The sequence below is a fragment of the Aotus nancymaae genome, unplaced genomic scaffold (genome assembly GCF_030222135.1).
Source record: "Aotus nancymaae isolate 86718 unplaced genomic scaffold, 86718_ANA_hifiasm-v0.15.2.pri h1tg000010l, whole genome shotgun sequence".
Taxonomy (NCBI): Eukaryota; Metazoa; Chordata; class Mammalia; order Primates; family Aotidae; genus Aotus; species Aotus nancymaae.
The window spans coordinates 8212431-8231606 of NW_026988421.1; the positions used below are offsets into that span (position 1 = coordinate 8212431).

Sequence of the window (19176 nt, forward strand, 5' to 3'; positions counted from 1 at the left end):
ACCACCATCCTTATTATCCCCCTTCCTTCACCAAAAAACCCCCCACAGATTTCTCTACACTTTATTTGTGAAGTTCTTGAACCCGGAGTCACATTAGAAACTCCTTGGATAATTCCAACCAGCATCACTCAAAATCTGTTGTATAAGAGGTGAGTTACTTCTGTCTTGGTCAACTCTGCGTCCCTCACTGTCTTGGTCCTCCTCACTGAAAGCTGGTGAATGTCGAGGAGGATCAGGGAAAACCACGGCTTGACTTCTTTCCATTCTGGCAAGACTGGTTGGTGGCTGGTCTCCAGGAGAAGCTTTCTCCACAGACTCGAGTAGGTGATTAACTTACACCAGTGGTCCTTAACCTTTTTGGCACCAGGGGTCTGTTTTTGTGGAAGACAAATTTTTCACGGATGGCAGGGAGGACGGGGGAAGGTTTTAGGATGAAACTGTTCTCCCTCAGATCATCAGGCATTAGTCAGATTCTCATAAGGAGCACACAACCTAGATCCTTCACATGGTTGCAGTTCACACAGGCTTTGCGCTCCCATGAGAATCTAATGCTGCCACTGATCTGACAGGAGGCAGAGCTCAGGTGGTGATGCCCACTCGCCCACCATTCACCTCTTGCTGTGTGGCCCAGTCCCTAATAGCTATGGAGCCCTACTGGTCTGTGGCTTGGGGGTTGAGGACTCCTGCCTTAGACTACCTGTCAGTCACTGAATGTGTTCGTGGATTCAACTTGGCCTAATGGATTGGACAAGTTTTTCCCTTGGCTTATGCATTTGTTGCCCAGAATTCACTGACCATCGGGGGATCAGAGATGGCCTTTAAGAGTAAGGTCAATATAGACATATTTTAAAACTCAAAAGATTACTAAAAATTAAAGAATTTAACCAGGACATAAAAAGTTGCTTAATAAACTCACTGGGAAACCGAATAAAATAAATCATAGCAAGCAAGATGGAACCCAAAATAACACTTAAATTACCTGTTGAGGTGGTTAGAGCAGTATTCAAAGATTCTGGAAATGGGAAAAGGTAATTGGTCAAAACCTACCGAATGGCAAACGGATTTTGTTTCATAGTTAATTTGTTTTCTTTTCTCTGTCCCTAGAACACAGAAAACACGACCTTCATTTATTTGACAAATATCGACTCCTCACTCCTCTGTGCCAGGGACTGTGCTAGGGCTGGAGTAAAACAGCCAACAAAACCACATATGGTTCTTTCTGTCCTCAAAGAGAGGACTGTGTCATGGGAAACTCAGATGAGGTCAAATGATCATACATAGAAATGTAAATTGTAATTGTAGCAAGTGCTATGAAGGACAGATGTATGAGGGTACCAGAACCCATGGCAGGTGATAGGACCTAGTCAGGAAGGTCCTCTCTCCATCTTACCATCCTCCAACCTCCACCTCATGCCAGGCAGAGGGTCTGGCCTGGATGAGGCACCTTGCTCAAAGACAATGACAACTTGATACCACACCGCCCCCAAGCCTGCCTAGTCTCAGCCCCAGTGGCAGACAGAGTGATCCTGGTGTCCCATTTGCAAACATTTGTAGTGCAGTGGGCAGAGGGCATTACCAGATGAAGGAGTTACTTCTTCTGAAGTGGAAGTTATGCCTGAATATGAAACACAAGCAAAAATGTTAGTCAATTGATCTGAAAATTTTTTTCTTCTTTTTTTTCTTTTTCTTTGATTTTGATCAGAAAATTTTTATTCATTTTCTGATTATACACAATTCTGCCTTTACTGTGGTCTCATTTAGTAGGAGGCTTTGCTGTTGCAAAAATCCACCTATGATGACTAGCTGTTTTCCACCCTCTCAAATTCCCATCTTCCCAAATTAAAAACATATGCACTGGTATAAATTAAAACCTTCCTGAACTGAAACATGTTTCCCTGTCCTTTTAAATAAAAGATATTGATCATACTTGAACATGCATGAATTCAGCCTTGTCAATGAGGGTATCATTGTTGTTCAAGGATGCAACACACAGGTGTTTCAAAGTTAAGTGGGCATTTTTGCTCCATATAGCTCCATATAAGGTAATCGGGCATCTTTGCCCCATTTGGAAAATGACATTGAATGGTTTCTCTGAACCCTTCTGTGGCTATCAGAGCATCTGTTAATATTTCCTGCCATTGCCAATGTAGCTTCTTTATTAGGTCTATACCTCCTAGCCCCCCGCACTCCCTCCCAACCTGTTGTCTCTAGTAATATATCGTCAGCAGCAAGAGCAGATAGCCAGTTTTTATGAGTGTGTAGAAAGTAAGAACAGGCTCTGAATAGCAGGCTCTATGATATACTTCTGTGGGTATTCAAACACTTGAGCTTGAATGCTAGAATCTCAATTTGGCCTCATGAGGTACTCTTTGTCTATTTCTGGATTCTAGTCTATTTCCCAAGAAATTAATTTAGCCAAGTGACTCCTGGACAAATTTTACTAGCTTGGTAAATTTCAGCATAGCAATATCCCTTATATAGGTAGTAAAGGAGATACTAAGAAAAAACTTCTTACCAGGTGTAAGGGCCAAATCTGTGGCTGAAATTGAAGCAGGAACTATCAAGACAAGCACAAGTTAAGAGAAAATTGTAGTTAAATGCCATCCTTATCAATCAAGTTCATTGGTAAAGAATTTTAAAAAATTACCCTGTTTACAAATTATGCCCCAGCCATGTTCCTGTTTGATTCTCCTATTATCTGTTTATTAAGCTAAGGGGATTAATAATGGGGCAGGTGGTACATGGGGTTAGGACCCAAGAGACTTGGGTTCTGGTATCTAGTCTTTGTGGAACACAGCATGTGACCTTGGACAAGCTCCTTTGCATCTCTGAGCTTCAGCTGCTGCATCCAAAGGGCTGTTCCATGGCAGAACAGCATCTGTATCACCTTGTTAGAAATATGGGCTCTCAAGATTCACTGAACCAGAATCTGTATTTTAACAAGATCTCCATGACAGCTATGTACACAGTAAAGTTTGAGAAGCACAAAGCACGCAAATGGAGATAGGATTAGACACGCATGGGGGCCAGGAAGAAATGGGAGAGAGAGCCTATGCCATATAAAGGGAGCAGCCATTCCCTACTCAGTCCCAGCCAACAGGTGCCCTGCTGAAATTCATGCTACTGTTGACCATTCTCAGATGTTTCTATCAAAGCTGGAAATCTGGATTTTTGTAGGATATCTTCCATTATTAACAGGTGGGATTAAAAATAATTCAAACATGACTGGATAAAACTGAGTTGTCTGCATCCAAGCACAATGGCAGGTCAAAACTGCCCACTTGTGACTTCCAGTCTGAGCAATCTCTAAGGTTTCTTCCAACTCTTAGAAAAACATTACACTGTGATGGTGCTATATGACTTCTCAACTGAAAGAACGGGTGGACAATTTTCACAGATCCAGTCACCAAAAGATCTACATGTTTCCTTGTTTGATTTTCCTTAGAGGTTAGTGTGTACCAATCCTGGCAGAAGGCTTTGAGATTTCTGAAAATAAGGACCATGGAAATATGGACAGTTCAGAAAAAACTTGATTTGAGCTGACTTGAATTGATATGGTATTTTGCTAGCTTATTTAGCCAAACAATGGTTAACTTAAGCCTTAGGATGACCCCAAAGTATCCAGAGGAGGCAATTTTATAAAAGGACACATGGGTTGCTTCCATTAGGAAGCCAAGCCAGATCTTGGCAGGCGGCAGAACACACATCCCCAAGGATGTGACTGTGAAGCTCCTATCACTGTGTTCTTACATAAATGTGACCACTCAGTCCCCAGGACAAGATTCTGAGGTGACTATTTTCATCCTCTCGTTCTACACATGAAGAACCTGAAGCTCTGAAAGGTGAGGGGACTTGACCTCTGTCACCCAATTGGTTAAGGCTGGAGCCAGAACATAATCCCAGGTTCTCTGGCTCCAAATCCTGCTAGGCTGCATTGCCACTCAAAAGATTTCAGTGGTCAGGAGGTGGATCCAAGATGCCCAAATAGGAACAGCTCTGGAGTGCAGTTCCCAGAGAGCACAACGCAGAGGGTGAGTGATCACCACATTTCCAAATGAGTTATTGCTGCCCACAGACCAGGAGATTCCCAGCCTGAAAAGTGCCATGAGCTTCCAGCATGGCTGTTTCAGCCCGTGCAGCGGGTCTCTGCTCAAAAACTCACAGAAATCTAGGCGGCCATTTCAACTGGTGCTGGAATGCCTGGGAGACAAAGCTGCCCATTCAATGGAAAAAAGGGGCTGAAACAGGGAGCCAGGTGATCTGACTTGGCAGGTCCCACTCCCACAAAGACCAGCAATCTGAAACGCTCTGGATTGAGAGTTTTGCAGCAAGTGCAGCTGGACGCTTGATGGTCCAACTTTGTAGGGGGAAGGGCGTCTGCCATTACTGAGGCAGTCCACCACTACCGAGTGGTCCACCACTACTAAGGCGGTCTACCATTACTGAGGCAGTCTGCCATTACAGAGGCAGACAGCCATTACTGAGGCATTTCTAACTATACCTCTATAAACAAAACCACAAGGAAGTTCACATAGCAGCTGGGCAGAGCCTACAGCAGCTCAGCAATGCCTCTGCTGGCAGACTGTGACTAGGCTACCTCCTTGCTGGACAGGGCAGCTCTGAAAAAAGGCAGCAACATGTCAGGAACTTATAAATAAAGCCCCACCTTCCCAGGACAGAGCACCTGGGAAAAAAGGTGGTTATGAGTTCTGCTGCAGAAGACTTAAATGTACCTGCCCAGCAGCTCTGCACAGAACAATGAAGCTCACAGCTCAGCACTTGAGCTCCTATAAGGGACAGACCATCTCCTCAAGCAGCTCCCTGACCCCCATATATCCAAAGAAACACCTCATAAAGGAGAGCTCAGACTGACATCTGGTAGATATCCTTCTGGGACAAAGATAACAGAAGAAACTGGCAGCAACCCTTACTGTTCTGCAGCTGCCACAGGTGATCCCCAGGCAAGCAAGGTCTGGTGTGGACCTGTAGCAGTCTTACAGCAGAGGGGCCTGACTGTTAGAAGGAAAACTAAAAAACAGAAAGAAAGAACTTCATCATCAATAAAAAAAGATGTCCAATCAGAGACCCCATCTGAAAGTCACCAACTACAAAGACCAAAGGTAGATAAATCCACAAAGATTGGAAGAAACCAGCACAAAAAGGATGAAAACACCCAATACCAGAACACCTCACCTCCTCCAAGGGATCACAACTCCTTACCAGCAAAGGAACAAAGCTGGATGGAGAATGAGTCTGATGAATTGACAGAAACCAGCTTCAGAAGGTAACAACAAACTTCTCTGAGCTAAAAGAACATGTTCTATCCTAATGCAAAGAAACCAAGAACCTTGAAAAAAGGTTTGACGAAATGCTGATGAGAATAAACAGCTTAGAGAAGAATATAAATGACTTGATGGAAAGGAAAAACACAATTTGAGAACTTCACGAAGCATGCACAAGTTTCAATAGCTGAATCGATCAAGCAGAAGAAAGGATATCAGAGGTCGAAGATCAACTCAATGAAATAAAACAAGAAGGCAAGATTAGAGAAAAAAGAGTGAAAAGAAATGAACAAAGCCTCCGAGAAATATGGGATTATGTGAAAAGACCTAATCTACGTTTGATAGGTGTACCTGAATGTGACAGAGAGAATGAATCCAAGCTGGAAAACACTCTTCAGGATATTATCCAGGAGAACTTCCCCAACCTAGCAAGGCAGGCCAATATTCAAGTCCAGGAAATACAGAGAACACCACAAAGATATTCCTCAAGAAAAGTAACCTCAAGGCACTTAATCATCAGATTCACCAGGGTTGAAATGAAGGAAGAAATGCTAAGGGCAGCCACAGAGAATAGTCAGGTTACCCACAAAGGGAAGCCCATCAGACTCACAGCGGATCTCTCTGCAGAAACCCTACAAGCCAGAAGAGAGTGGGGGCCAATATTCAACATCCTTAAAGTAAAGAACTTTCAACCTAGAATTTCATATCCAGCCAAACTAAGCTTCATAAGTGAAGAGAAATAAAATCATTTATGAACAGGCAATTGCTGAGAGATTTTTGTCACCACCAGGCCTACCTTACAAGAGTTCCTGAAACAAGCACTAAACATAGAAAGGAACAACCAGTACCAGCCACTCCAAAAAATGTACCAAATGGTAAAGAACATCGACACAATGAAGAAACTTCATCAACTAATGGGCAAAACAACCAGCTAGCATCAAACTGGCAGGATCAAATTCACACATAACAATATTAACCTTAAAGGTAAATGGGCTAAATGCCCCAATCAAAAGACACAGACTGGCAAATTGAATAAAAAGTCAAAAACCATCTGTGTACTGTATCCAGGAAACCCATCTCACATGCAAGGACACACATAGGCTCAAAATAAAGGGATGGAGGAAGATTTACCAAGCAAATGGAGAGCAAAACAAACAACAACAACAAAAAAAGCAGGAGTTGCAATCCTAGTCTCTGATAAAATAGACTTTAAACCAACAAAGGTCAAAAGAGACAAAGAAGGGCATTACATAATGGTAAAAGGATCAATGCAACAAGAAGAGCTAATGATCCTAAATATATATGCACCCAATACAGGAGCACCCAGATACATAAAGCAAGTTCTTAATGACCTACAAAGAGACTTAGACTCCCACACAATAATAGTGGGAGACTTTAAGACTCCACTGTCAATATTAGACAGATCAATAAGACAGAACATTAACAAGGATATCCAGGACTTGAACTCAGATCTGGACCAAGCAAACCTAACAGACATTTACAGAACTCTCCACCCCAAATACACAGCATATACATTCTTCTCAGCACCACATCACACCTACTCTAAAACTGACCACATAATTGGAAGTAAATCATTCCTCAGCAAATGCAAAAGAATGGAAATCATAACAAACAGTCTCTCAGACCACACTGCAATCAAATTAGAACTCAGGATTAAGAAACTAACTCAGAACCACACAACTTCATGGAAACTGAACAACTGGCTCTTGAATGTTGACTGGATAAACAATGAAATGAAGGCAGAAATAAAGATGTTCTTCGAAACCAATGAGAACAAAGACACAACAACCAGAATCTCTGGGACACATTTAAAGCAGTGTGTAGAGTAAAATTTATAGTAATAAATGCCCACATGAGAAGGAAGGAAAGATCTAAAATCAACACCCTATCAATCATCAAAATTGAAAGAGCTAAAGGAACAAGATTAAAAAAACTCAAAAGCTAGCAGAAGACAAGAAATAATGATCAGAGCAGAACTGAAGGAGATAGAGACACAAAAAAACCCTTCAAAAAATCAATAATTCAGGAGCTGTTTTTTTGAAAAGATCAACAAAGTAGACAGACCACTAGCCAGATTAATAAAAAAGAAAAAAGAGAAGAATCAAATAGATGCAATAAAAAACAATAAAGGGGATATCACCACTGATTCCACAGAAATACAAACTATCATCAGAGATTACTACAAACAACTCTATGCACATAAACCAGTAAACCTGGAAGAAATGGATAAATTCCTGGACACTTGCACCCTCCCAAGCCTAAACCAGGAAGAAGTTGAAACTCTGACTAGACCATGTATAACAAGGGCTGAAGTTGAGGCAGCAATTAATAGCCTACCAACCAAAAAAAAAAGCCCAGGTCCAGATGCATTCACAGCTGAATTCTACCAGACATACGAAGAGGAGCTGGTACCACTCCTTCTGAAACTATTCCAAACAATCCAAAAAGAGGGAGTCTTTTCCAAATCATTTTATGAGACCAATATCATCCTGATACCAAAACCTGGCAGAGACTCAACAAGAAAAGAAAACTTCAGGTCAATATCCATGATGAATCTAGATGCAAAAATCTTCAATAAAATACTGGCAAACCGATTGCAACAGCACATCAAAAAACTTATCCATCATAATCGAGTAGGCTTCATCCCAGGAAGGCAAGGCTGGTTCAACATACACAAGTCTATAAACGTAATCCACCACATAAACAGAACCAAAGACAAAAAACACATGATTATCTCAATAGATGCAGAGAAGGCCTTTGACAAAATTCAACAGCCCTTTATGCTAAAAACTCTCAACAAACTAGGTATCAATGGAATGTATCTCAAAATAATAAAAGTTATTTATGACAGACCACAGCCAATATCATACTGAATGGGCAAAAACTGGAAGCATTCCCTTTGAAATCTAGCACTAGACAAGGATGCCCTCTCTCACCACTCCTATTCAATACAATATTGGAAGTTCTAGCCAGAGCAATCAGGCAAGAAAACGTAACAAAGGGTATCCAATTAGGAAAGAAGGAAGTCAAATTGTGTCTATTTGTAGATGACATAATTGTATATTTAGAAGACCCCATCATCTCAGCCCAAAGTCTCCTGAAACTGATAAGCAACTTCAGCAAAGTCTCAGGATATAAAATCAAAGTGCAGAAATCACAAGCATTCCCTATACACCAATAACAGACTAAAAGAGAGCCAAATCAAGAATGAACTGCCACTCACAATTGCTATAAAGAGAATGAAATACCTAGGAATAAAACTCACAAAGCATATAAAGGACCTCTTCAAAGAGAACAACAAACCACTGCTCAAGGAAATAAGAGAGGACACAAACAGATGGAAAAATATTCTATGCTCATGGTTGGGAAGAAACAGTATTGTGAAAATGGCCATACTGCCCAAAGTAATTTATAGATTCAATGCTATCCCCATCAAGCTACCTACGACCCTCTTCACAGAACTGTGAACTTCTGTGAACTCCACCTTAAACCTCACATGGAACCAAAAGAGAGCCTGCATAGCCAAGTCAATTCTAAGCAAAAAGAACAGAGCTGGAGACATCACACTACCTGACTTCAAACTATACTACAAGGCTACAGTAATAAAAACAGCATGGTACTGGTTCCAAAACAGAGATATAGACCAATGGAATAGAACAGAGGCCTTGGAGGCAATGCCACACATCTACAACCGTTTGATCTTTGACAAACCTCACAAAAACAAGCAATAGGGAAAGGATTTCCTGTTTAATAAATGGTGTTGGGAAAACTGGCTAGCCACGTGCAGAAAGCAGAAACTGGACCCGTTTCTGACACCTTACACTAAAATTAACTCCAGATGAATTAAAGACTTAAACATAAGACCTAACACCATAAAAACCCTAGAAGAAAACCTAGGCAAAACCATTCAGGACATAGGCATATGCAAGGACTTCATGACTAAAACACCAAAAGCATTGGCAACAAAAGCCAAAATAGACAAATGGGATCTAAATAAAATCCAGAGCTTCTGTACAGCAAAAGAAACAATCATTAGAGTGAACTGGCAACCAATAGAATGGGAAAAAATTTTTGCAATCTACCCATCTGACAAAGGGCTAATATCCAGAATCTACGAAGAACTAAAACAGATTTACAAGAAACAAACAAACAAACCCATTCAAAAGTGGGTGAAGGACAAGAACAGACACTTTTCAAAAGAAGACATTTATGAGGCCAACAAACATATGAAAAAATGCTCATCATCACTGGTCATTAGAGAAATGCAAATCAAAACCACACTGAGATACCATCTCATACCAGTTAGAATGGCGATCATTAAAAAATCTGGAGACAACAGATACTGGAGAGGATGTGGAGAAATAGGAATACTTTTACACTGTTTGTGGGGGTGTAAATTAGTTCAACCGTTGTGGAAGACAGTGTGGCGATTCCTCAAGGACCTAGAAATAGAAATTCCATTTGACCCAGCAATCCCATTACTGGGTATATATCCAAAGGATTATAAATAGTTCTATTATAAAGGCACATGCACATGTATATTCATAGCAGCACTGTTTACAATAGCAAAGACCTGGAACTAACCCAAATGCCCATCAGTGATAGACTGGACAAGGAAAATGTGGCACATATACACCATGGAATACTATGCAGCCATAAAAAATGATGAGTTTGTGTCCTTTGTAGGGACATGGATGAATCTGGAAACCACCATTCTCAGCAAACTGACACAAGAACAGAAAATCAAACACCGCATGTTCTCACTCACAGGTGGGTGTTGAACAATGAGAACACATGGATACAGGGAGGGGAATATCATACACTGGGGTCTGTTTTGGGGGGGAATAGAGGAGGGCAGCAGGGGTAGGGAGGTTGGGGAGGGATAACATGGGGAGAAATGCCAGATATAGGTGACAGGGGGATGGAGGCAGCAAACCACATTGCCATGTATGTACCTATGCAACAATCCTGCATGTTCTGCACATGTACCCCAGAACCTGAAGTCCAAAATATATATATATTAAAAAAAAAGATTTCAGTGGTCAAAGAAGTTTGAGAATCATTGGATTAAACCAAGTTAAAAAAAAAAAATCCCTTACTATAGGACTTGTCAGAGACTTTAATGTGCTAATAGGCTGTAAATCTTCAAGAGAGGATACGGCATTTCCTTAACTTACTTAACAGTGCAAATCCTTCTTTAAGATTTGCATATCAATAGATTAATGTACTGTACTGGAAACACACTTGAGAGATGTGCTAGCCCATTATTTTCTCAAAATGCAGATTAAAGTAGTTTTGCCTGAGACATCCGAAGTTTTTTGGGAGTTAAAAAAAAAATCAAGATTCACTGAACACCCAAATGTGTGGACACTGATGAGGACATAAGTGAAGCCATGTCACTAAAACTTGATTTCAAAGACCAGCTGTTGCACCAAAGAGGGACATATTGTGTGCATTGTATGGAAGGCACACAATCTCTGTTCAATATACTTCTTCATTTAATGAATATGTAATCACCTTATACATTGATATAAGCTTGATGTTTAACTTTATATGCGATATAAACTCCAACCCTAACCATATGCAAAGTAATCTACACATATCTAATTTACAGAAAGCAAGAAAGGAAACTAAAATTACCAGGCGAAGAGGTCATTTCTGTAGCTGATGCTGAAATTGTAAAACAAACAGGAATTAATTTTTTTAATTTTAAAAACTTATGTCTCACATACATTACAATTAGATACAGAACAACTTTTTTTTTTTTTTTTTTTTTAATTTTTGAGATGGAGTCTTACTCTGTTTCCAGTCTGGAGTGCAGTGGCACGATCTTGGCTCACTGCAACCTCCGCCGCCCAGGTTCAAGCGAATCCCCTGCCCCAGCGTCCCGAGTAGCTGGGATTACAGACATGAGCCACCATGCCCTGCTAATTTTTTGCATTTTAGTAGAGACAGGGTTTCACCATGCTGGCCAGGATGGTCTCGATCTCCTGACCTTGTGTTCCCCCGCCCCGGCCTCCCAAAGTGCTGGGATTACAGGTGTGAGCCACAGCACCCGGCCCCAGAACAACTTTTGAGATGTAAAAGTAAAAATAAGAAAGGTTTCTTAGTTGAGACTGGAAGAGAGACGGGGATGCAAGAATGCAGAAAGTGGGAAACGCCCATTGGTTGTGAGAACCCCAGGATGGGTCAGAGAGGCTGTTTCACTGAGGCACTGAAGAGGATATCATTTCTAGAATGGCAAAGTACTAGGAGCCTTCCTAATTCTGACTTTAGGTTTCTAACGTTGATTTCCCATTTTCACCAAACTAGTTTTATAATACAATACCAAGTTGTCTGAGCACTAAAGGAAAGTGATTCCTTAACATGATAAAGATATTATGACTCTTGATTCAGTACTCATTTACTTTTGTTAATTATCCATTACTGTTTAAATGCACAAATGACTCTAACCCTCCCACTGAAATGCAAGCTCCATGAGGGAAGGATTGTTGTGTTCACTGCTACATCCTCAGCACCTAGAGTTGTGCCTGGAACATAGAAAGTGCTCAATAAGTATTTGTTAAATAAATGGATGAATTAAATCCTTTTAGTCTAGTCTTTGTCCTATAAAATTAAGATAAGCTGAGCAGTGAATATTGCATTTCATTTCCTTTTCTATTCTACTTTTTTGGCAAGAGAAAGAAGCATGGATGATGCGCAAACTGGGCTTCTTTTTTTTTTTTTTTTTTTTTTATGTAAACTATCTCAAACCACAGAAGCCAAAAGAAGATAGTGCTAAAGATTTCACACAGGATGTAGATGAGAGGATATGGGTTTTGTTCATGGAATTTCCTGGAGCTGCACTACAAAGTCAGCTTTAAAGTTCAAAACAGACAATTTCGGTACAAAGTCTAGGAAGTGCTGTTATCCCAATGGGTGGTTCACAGAAGGGATCTGGTAATTCCTTGAAGCTGCAGAAAGTGAGGGCCCTGAAGTGAACTCATTGGGCCTTGAGTCAAACACTGGGTGGACCAACAGATTAAGGGAGGCTGAGAATAGCTAACAGGCCTCCAGAACCAACATCGGGGCACGATGTGGGGCTGAGGGACTTGGGGCTGGCCCAGGGTTGTATTATATGCCATTATATAATACATGCTGCCCCAGGGAGCTCAGTGTTGACAGTGGACCTTGGGCATTTGTTGAGAGGTTGCCAGTGAGACCCAAACTTCCTCACATTGATTTTCAGGTCCCCCACTGAAAGTCATGGCTCAGGCAGCCCCAGGAGAAAGCTGGAAGTGAGTATCTGTGCAGATGAGCCCGGCATCCTCAAGGTAGCCACAGCAGTAGATGGACAGACCCAGATGGTGGCAACGGCCTAGTGAAGTCTACATGCCTTGACACTGCATGTTTCCCAGGAGGATGTGTCCCATGCCCCTCGCCCCACAGAGTGGCCATTCCCTGGGCCAGTCAATGCCCTTCCCACAGCCCAGCTGCTGGCACACCATGTGGGCAGTGTCAATGCCCCAAAGGTTGTCACACACAGTCCCCCATGTGCCACTGTGGTAGACTTCATGTGCTCTTTGCACTGGCTCCTCCCATCTGCCAACCTGACAATGGGCAAGTCTGGGGATACCCAGAGGTTACCATTGGAATGTGATCAGCTCTTCCGGCAGACACTAGTGGGACTTTTCTTTAGTTCTTAAAATAATACACATCCTAAGTTCTAAAACTCTACACTTTGACTTCCTGCTTCTAGGTCTCACAACTAAGTCAAACTTGTGCTTGCAAATTCAGTGACTGATTTTTTTTGAGCCTATTTGTGATTTCCAATATTTTGTTACCTTATTCTCCTCATCTTTGGATTGGAAATATGGCAATTATAAGGATAAGAATAAATATCTGTTTTGAAACAGAGCTATCAAACTGATAGGCAATAGTGTGGGGATATATCCAACTCAACCTTTCATTATTTCATTATTACTGTTTCCCAGGTTCACAGTTAAAAACATTTTTTAGGATCCAGAGACTAGACAAGTAGCAGCCAGCTCTGTAATCTCTCCGTCTGTATCAGCTCTATATTTTCTCAGTCCTGGGGTGACATGAATCTGGGTGGACACTGACATTACAGGGAATCCCCTAGGAAGATTCAATAATCAGAAAGCTTTGCGGGAAACAATCAAAGGATTATCAATGCTGGGGACCATTTCTGTCAATGCTGGGGCAACTTCAGCAGCTGAAAGGGAAAACCAAGGCATCATCACAAGCACATCAGCACTTTAAAAGATTAAGCTCAAACTAGACAATGTCTCTACACCACTTTTCCCTCCCATGGGGGTGGTCCTCACTGTCTGACAGTAATTGGAAGCATCTATTTGAACTTTGCCAGAGTAGTATCATTGATGGTCACTTGGGAGATTTGAGGCTACAAAGAAGGAAGATGAACATTTGATGCCATTTGTACTCAGAGTTTTTATGCTGACACACCATGACTGAAACACTGAACACTAAGTCTTCAGATTTGAAAAAAATGGGTGTCATTTTCCTGGTGGTTTTATAAAAAATTCCAAGAAATGCAGTCGAATGGTTGGAGCTCAGATTTTGCATTTCTAACTCAGGTTTCTCCAAGAACATTATGAATTCTTGGCACAAAATTAATTTTGCTTTACTTGAATTTAGAAAATTGTAAAATATTGATTGAGAAATGATGGAGGTCGTTGGGATTAGAAAACCAAGCAGCAGAAGACAGAACATCACTGTGACAAGCAAGTAAGGAATTGGCCAAGTGAAATCGACCCCTGTGCCCAAAGCAAATGAAGCTAACTCTCAGGATCTGCATCCCCAGGGACTGGGGCTGGTTCCTGAGGCCCCCGTAGAAGGACCTGCAGGAGCAGTGGCCTGCTGCTGCTGCTGCCAAGGGTGGTGGCTGAGCGGGCTGTCTCCTTGGAAAGGCTTCTACTCCATGAGAATCTTCCACGTCACCAGCTTGCCTCTCATGAGCACAGCTCTGATTGCACACAGCACAAGGGCCAGGGAAATCACATTTGCTGCATTTCCAATAGTCACAAATGGTCAGATCTCAGCCTCAGAAAAACAGTTGCAAAATATAAGAATGGGGAAAGTACCTGTTAGATGAAAAATGCTTGGGTGCTCCCCAGAAGTTGAAGAAACTATGGCGTAAAAAAGAAAAATACTTACCATAGTTACATTCCAAACACACACAACGATATTTCATACCCTTCTCAACTACCATCTAAACCACGTTTGAGTCTGCCTTTAATCAACACTATCCAGGCTCTAATCTAATAGTTACCATTTAAAATGTGATTCTACCTCATCCATGGGTGTATATTATTCTGATTAAGAATATGAAAATAAAAGAAGTAAAATTCATGTTGGGATTGTGAAGATATGGCCCCATAGGCAAGGGCACCTTGCCAGAACCATACAGCTCAGCAGCTGCTGCTGGGACCCAGGCAGCACTGTAGGTAGAGGAGCAGCTCCTGTCTCTGGGTCCTCCTGCCCCCAGGCTCTCCTGCCCCTAGGCTATTCTGCCCCAGGCCTCCTTCCCCTATGCCCTCCTGCCTTCTCTGGATTGCCATGGCCTCCATTGCATGAACCAACCCTTTGGTTCTAGAGCTAGTATCTTAGAGTCCTGTTGAAATGCTCTTGTCTGTGGAAGAGATGACATATCAACCTACTGACACCAGCCTAGGGAATGGGAAACAGCCCTGGGTCTTTGCCTTCTGGGAGGGTGGAAGGGTCCGAAGCTCAGAGCATTGTCGAGGAAAGTTAAAGCTCAGAAGGGAGACCCAGCATAGGCTGGGGTCCGGAGACCAAGTAGAGGTGACGGCTAGCCATCAGTCAGCAAGTAAAATGGACATCAACTCACAGATACCTGGATGTCCAGCAGCTGCAGAATCTGCAGAGATAAAGGAAATGAGGGTGGTTTAATAATAGAAACTGGAATGGTAGAGTGGTTTAAAGATAATTGTTTCTGTTTAAATGTGACTCAGGGAAGCTGGGCACAAATAAGTCTTAAGCATCTAGGGCTGTCCCCTCTGGGTTTATACAGCCAGGTGAGGGTTGTGGGTTGTCTAATCTGGCTACAAACTTTGAGGCTGTGACGTTGATAAAATTTGCCTTTGTGACTAAAATAACAACAAAATGGTAATATTTTTGTCTATTTATGGTTTGCCAGATGCTTGACTAAATGTTCTATGTGGGTTGCCTCAATTAATCCTCCCAATGACTCCGTGAAATAAATCCCATGATTTTCTTTCTTTTACAATTGATTGAACTTTGCAGGCGCTCAAGTTGAATGGGACCCTCCTATGTACTGAATAGCTGGGTGTATTTTCCAGAGTCTGAGCAGAAATCCACTGTCCTACACCTGGGGAAAGGTTTAAGGCACAGAGGCATTTCCAGACTCTATCTGAGGATCTCAGGCTTGGTTCAGGCAGCTGCAAAACTGGCCCAGGAGGGACCTTCACTCACCTGAGCAGATGACACCAGCATCTTCATGATGTCCACAGTTGTGGGTGAACCAACCGCTGTGAGGGCACTGCCCCAGGGAGGACTCCGTTCCCGTGCAGTTGACATCATCAAGGAGGATGCTGCCTGACCCAGGGCTGAAGCTGGCTCCTGGGAGAGCAGAAACAGCCAGGCCACAGCGCAGCTGCCTGCAGACCACATGGGCATCCTCTATGGACCAGTTGTCATCACACACGGTGCCCCAGACATTGGCGTGGTAGAGCTCGACTCGGCCCTCACATCTGCTGGACCCATTCACCAGCCGCAGTTCCAGACCTTGTGGACATCACAAAGAACAACCTCACGAATCTCATCCACAAAGGCCACCAGAGAAGCCACTATTTCCTGGGAATTGTGCACTGACAATTGAGGATCATGAATTCACTCCCTTCTTTATTTCATTTTGTTCAAGTTTGCCTTGGTACTACTCCATGTAGTTTTTGCAATTGGTTAAGAAACGGTTATTCCTTGCCATTGGCTGGAACTGGCCTGCCCCATGGCACAGCTGTTCTTTCCCTGTGTGTGGTGAAGTCTTGGTTTCTAACATTCACAGGGTGTGTTGGATTTTTCACAAGAAGCTGTCATGCATACACTGTGTATGCGTGTATATGTGTGTGTGTGTGTGTGTAAGTTTCTGTGTGCTCTTGCACACGCTGATCAAAAGATAGTAACAGTAGCTCCCATCTCTGTTATTCCCGGGATCAGGCAGTTATCTACATGTGAAGACATTCCAGGGACTGGGAAAAGCCATCATTGCAGGCTGCCCCCTATGTGCAAAGGACAATGTTACAAAAGGGAGCAGAAGCTGGCTGTGCTTGGAACACAGACAAGGTGACCCCACAGATGGGGATGTGTGGAGATGTGGGGTAAGCAGGCAACCTGGCCTTCCTGGGGGCCTCTTCCAAATCAGACCCCAAAAGCCATTCTTACATCTCACAGCCTCCTCTTTCCTGTCACTCTCCAATCACAGATTTTCCAGGTGAACCTGGACATTGGCAGCCCTTTCCTTGGCAGCCTGAGGCCATGGAGGAGGGTGGAAGTCTGGATGCTTCCTCCCATGGTGCTGGGATGTTTGTGAACTAAAACTCCATAGAGGGAGGCCCAGTGAAGTAAGAAGAAAGGGTTACCTGTCAATGTGGACACCTCTGTTGGCTTTGAAAAAGATGCTGCAAAAGGAGAAAATTATACAACGTCTTGGGTGAGCATCAAACATTGAACTTTCAGCCCATTGTGGGTGGGCTGTCCACCCTGTGGATTATCTGCAGACAGTTTCTGATTCTCGATGGGATTTCCTTCTCATGCCCTTGTTCTGTGGCAGTACTCCTTCCACCACCCAGCTGGAGTGTTAGGAAATACAAGCTTGAGAAAACCACTGCTTGGTGGCTGATTTTTTAATACGTATATTTTATTTAATTTTTATTTTTTATTTTTTTGGAGATGAAGTCTCACTCTGTTGCTCAGGCTGGAGTGTAGTGGCATGATCTCAGCTCACTGCAACCTCCACCTCCCAGGTTCAAGTGATTCTCCTGCCTCAGCCTCCGGAGTAGCTGGGATTACAGGCAACTGCCACCATGCCTAGCTAATTTTTGTATTTTTAGTAGAGAGGGGGTTTCTCCATGTTGGCCAGGCTGGTCTCAAACTCCTGACCTAAGGTGATCCACTCACCTTGGCCTCCCAAAGTGCTGGAATTACAGGCGTGAATGACCGTGCCTGGCCAATAGATATATTTTAAATTCAAAAAAGCATCCTTTGGTGACCTCTGTTGTTCAGTATAAGTTACCCTGGTGCTGCTTCTAAATGCTTGGGGTAATTTCCCTCTTTCCCAGCTTCTCTGCGTGTTGTACTTTAGTCTTCTAAGGACCTGTCCTGGAAGAGCTGCTGGCTGAATTGAGTTGGAGCTGTAAAGACCACTGGCCAAATAGAGCTGGGAGCAAACTGCAATGTAATGCTTTCAGCGTTTCCATTCTTACCAATTCTGTCAAGTAGAGGGCAGTACCCAGAGATAAACCCCTGCCGGGCTCTGACCTTGGACCAGGTGAGGGTCAGAGAGAGTGGCTGACGTCATATGCCCCGCCCACTGCAGGGCAAGCCCTGGCCTGGATATTCACACAGTGAAATCCCCTGGATTTCCTCATCTTCATCCAGAGGAGAAAATGGAGGCAGGAAGCAACTAAGAGATTTGTTAGAGGCCTCACAGCCAGTAAATGAAGAGGTTGGGAAGATAAGCCCAGGGCATTTGGATCCTAAATAACTACCCTACTGCATAGAGGGGCTTTGGTAGGGCAGGTTATAGCTCATCAATTCAAAACAACCAAAATTACCTGAGGTTGGGTAACTCACAGCAGCAGATGCTGCTAGGTAAGGCAGAGAGGCAGTGGAAGGCATAGACAGCATGGGTAGCTCATCTCCCTTCAGTCCACCTAAACCTGAAAGAGAGGTAGGCTTGCTTACTTCAGTCAGAAAGGTACCACGTCTTGTTTTGGGGAGAAACTGCATACAATCTGGCATCTGAAAATGGCCCTGAGTTACTTTGGTTACAACCACCAGATGTCCTGGGTCACCGAGTTTGTGTCTGTCCTGTTGCCAGACACTGCGATGTCATCTCCCTCCCTTCATCCTTCTTGTTCTTTCTTCTTCCCTTTCTTCTCCTTTTTCCTCTCTCTCTTCCTCTCCCTCTCTCTCCTTCCTTCCTTCCCTTCTTCTCTCCCACTCCTTCCCTTCCTCCCTTTCCCTTCGTCTCTTCCCCTCCCTTCCCCTCCCTTCCCCTTTTCTTCACTTCCCTTCTTCTCTCCTCTCTCCTCCCTTCCTTCCTACCTTTTTTGTTATTAGCAAACTGTGGCTCCAGGGATGGCCCCTGGAGTGCAGCTCTTGTATTGCTAGTCGGTTTGGTTTTGTAATTCTTCATGGGTGTATTGTGAGTCTTGCCTGGGAGTAAGTGTCAGCTCATAAAGGGCAGAACTGCATTTATCTCAAGGACATACTCCAGTGACCTCAGTGCAGGGAGGGAGCCAAAAGGCTGGGCCAGGAGCTCAGGGCCAGGAAGAAAAAAAGCTCAGAGCTTCTGCTTGGTGGTCCATCCAGGCACCTATGACCCACTCCCATGCTCTGCCCAAGGCCCTGGTTCCAAACCCCATGGCCCCTATAGCCCCAGTCCTGTCCTCTGATGTCACTTGGCATGCGGCACCAGCTTCTGTTTTGCTCAGAGCGTTGATTCTGTCCCTTGACCTCTTCTGCTCAGAATGTTCCAGTACCGTCACTTGCTCCTTGCTCCTTCATCCTATCTCAGGTGGGTGCTGCCAGGTCTAGATGATAAGTCAGTTTGCCTCTTCCCAGCCAAACTCATAAGGATGCAGAGATAGGT

At 43.2% G+C, this 19176-nt stretch overlaps 1 protein-coding gene across 1 annotated transcript in view; it reads right to left on the reverse strand.

Moving 5' to 3' along the window:
• The window catches only part of LOC105717999 (deleted in malignant brain tumors 1 protein-like), a 48896-nt gene that overhangs the window by 1159 nt on the left and 28561 nt on the right, over nucleotides 1-19176 (reverse strand). The window contains exons 22-31 of the mRNA XM_064373622.1: nucleotides 18137-18241; nucleotides 16943-16981; nucleotides 15780-16091; nucleotides 15181-15204; nucleotides 14408-14452; nucleotides 10944-10973; nucleotides 2516-2557; nucleotides 1577-1615; nucleotides 980-1012; nucleotides 120-302 (exon numbers count right to left, since the gene is read on the reverse strand). Of these exons, the coding sequence (XP_064229692.1) occupies nucleotides 120-302; nucleotides 980-1012; nucleotides 1577-1615; nucleotides 2516-2557; nucleotides 10944-10973; nucleotides 14408-14452; nucleotides 15181-15204; nucleotides 15780-16091; nucleotides 16943-16981; nucleotides 18137-18241 (852 nt within the window). The remainder of the gene's footprint in view (nucleotides 1-119; nucleotides 303-979; nucleotides 1013-1576; nucleotides 1616-2515; nucleotides 2558-10943; nucleotides 10974-14407; nucleotides 14453-15180; nucleotides 15205-15779; nucleotides 16092-16942; nucleotides 16982-18136; nucleotides 18242-19176) is intronic.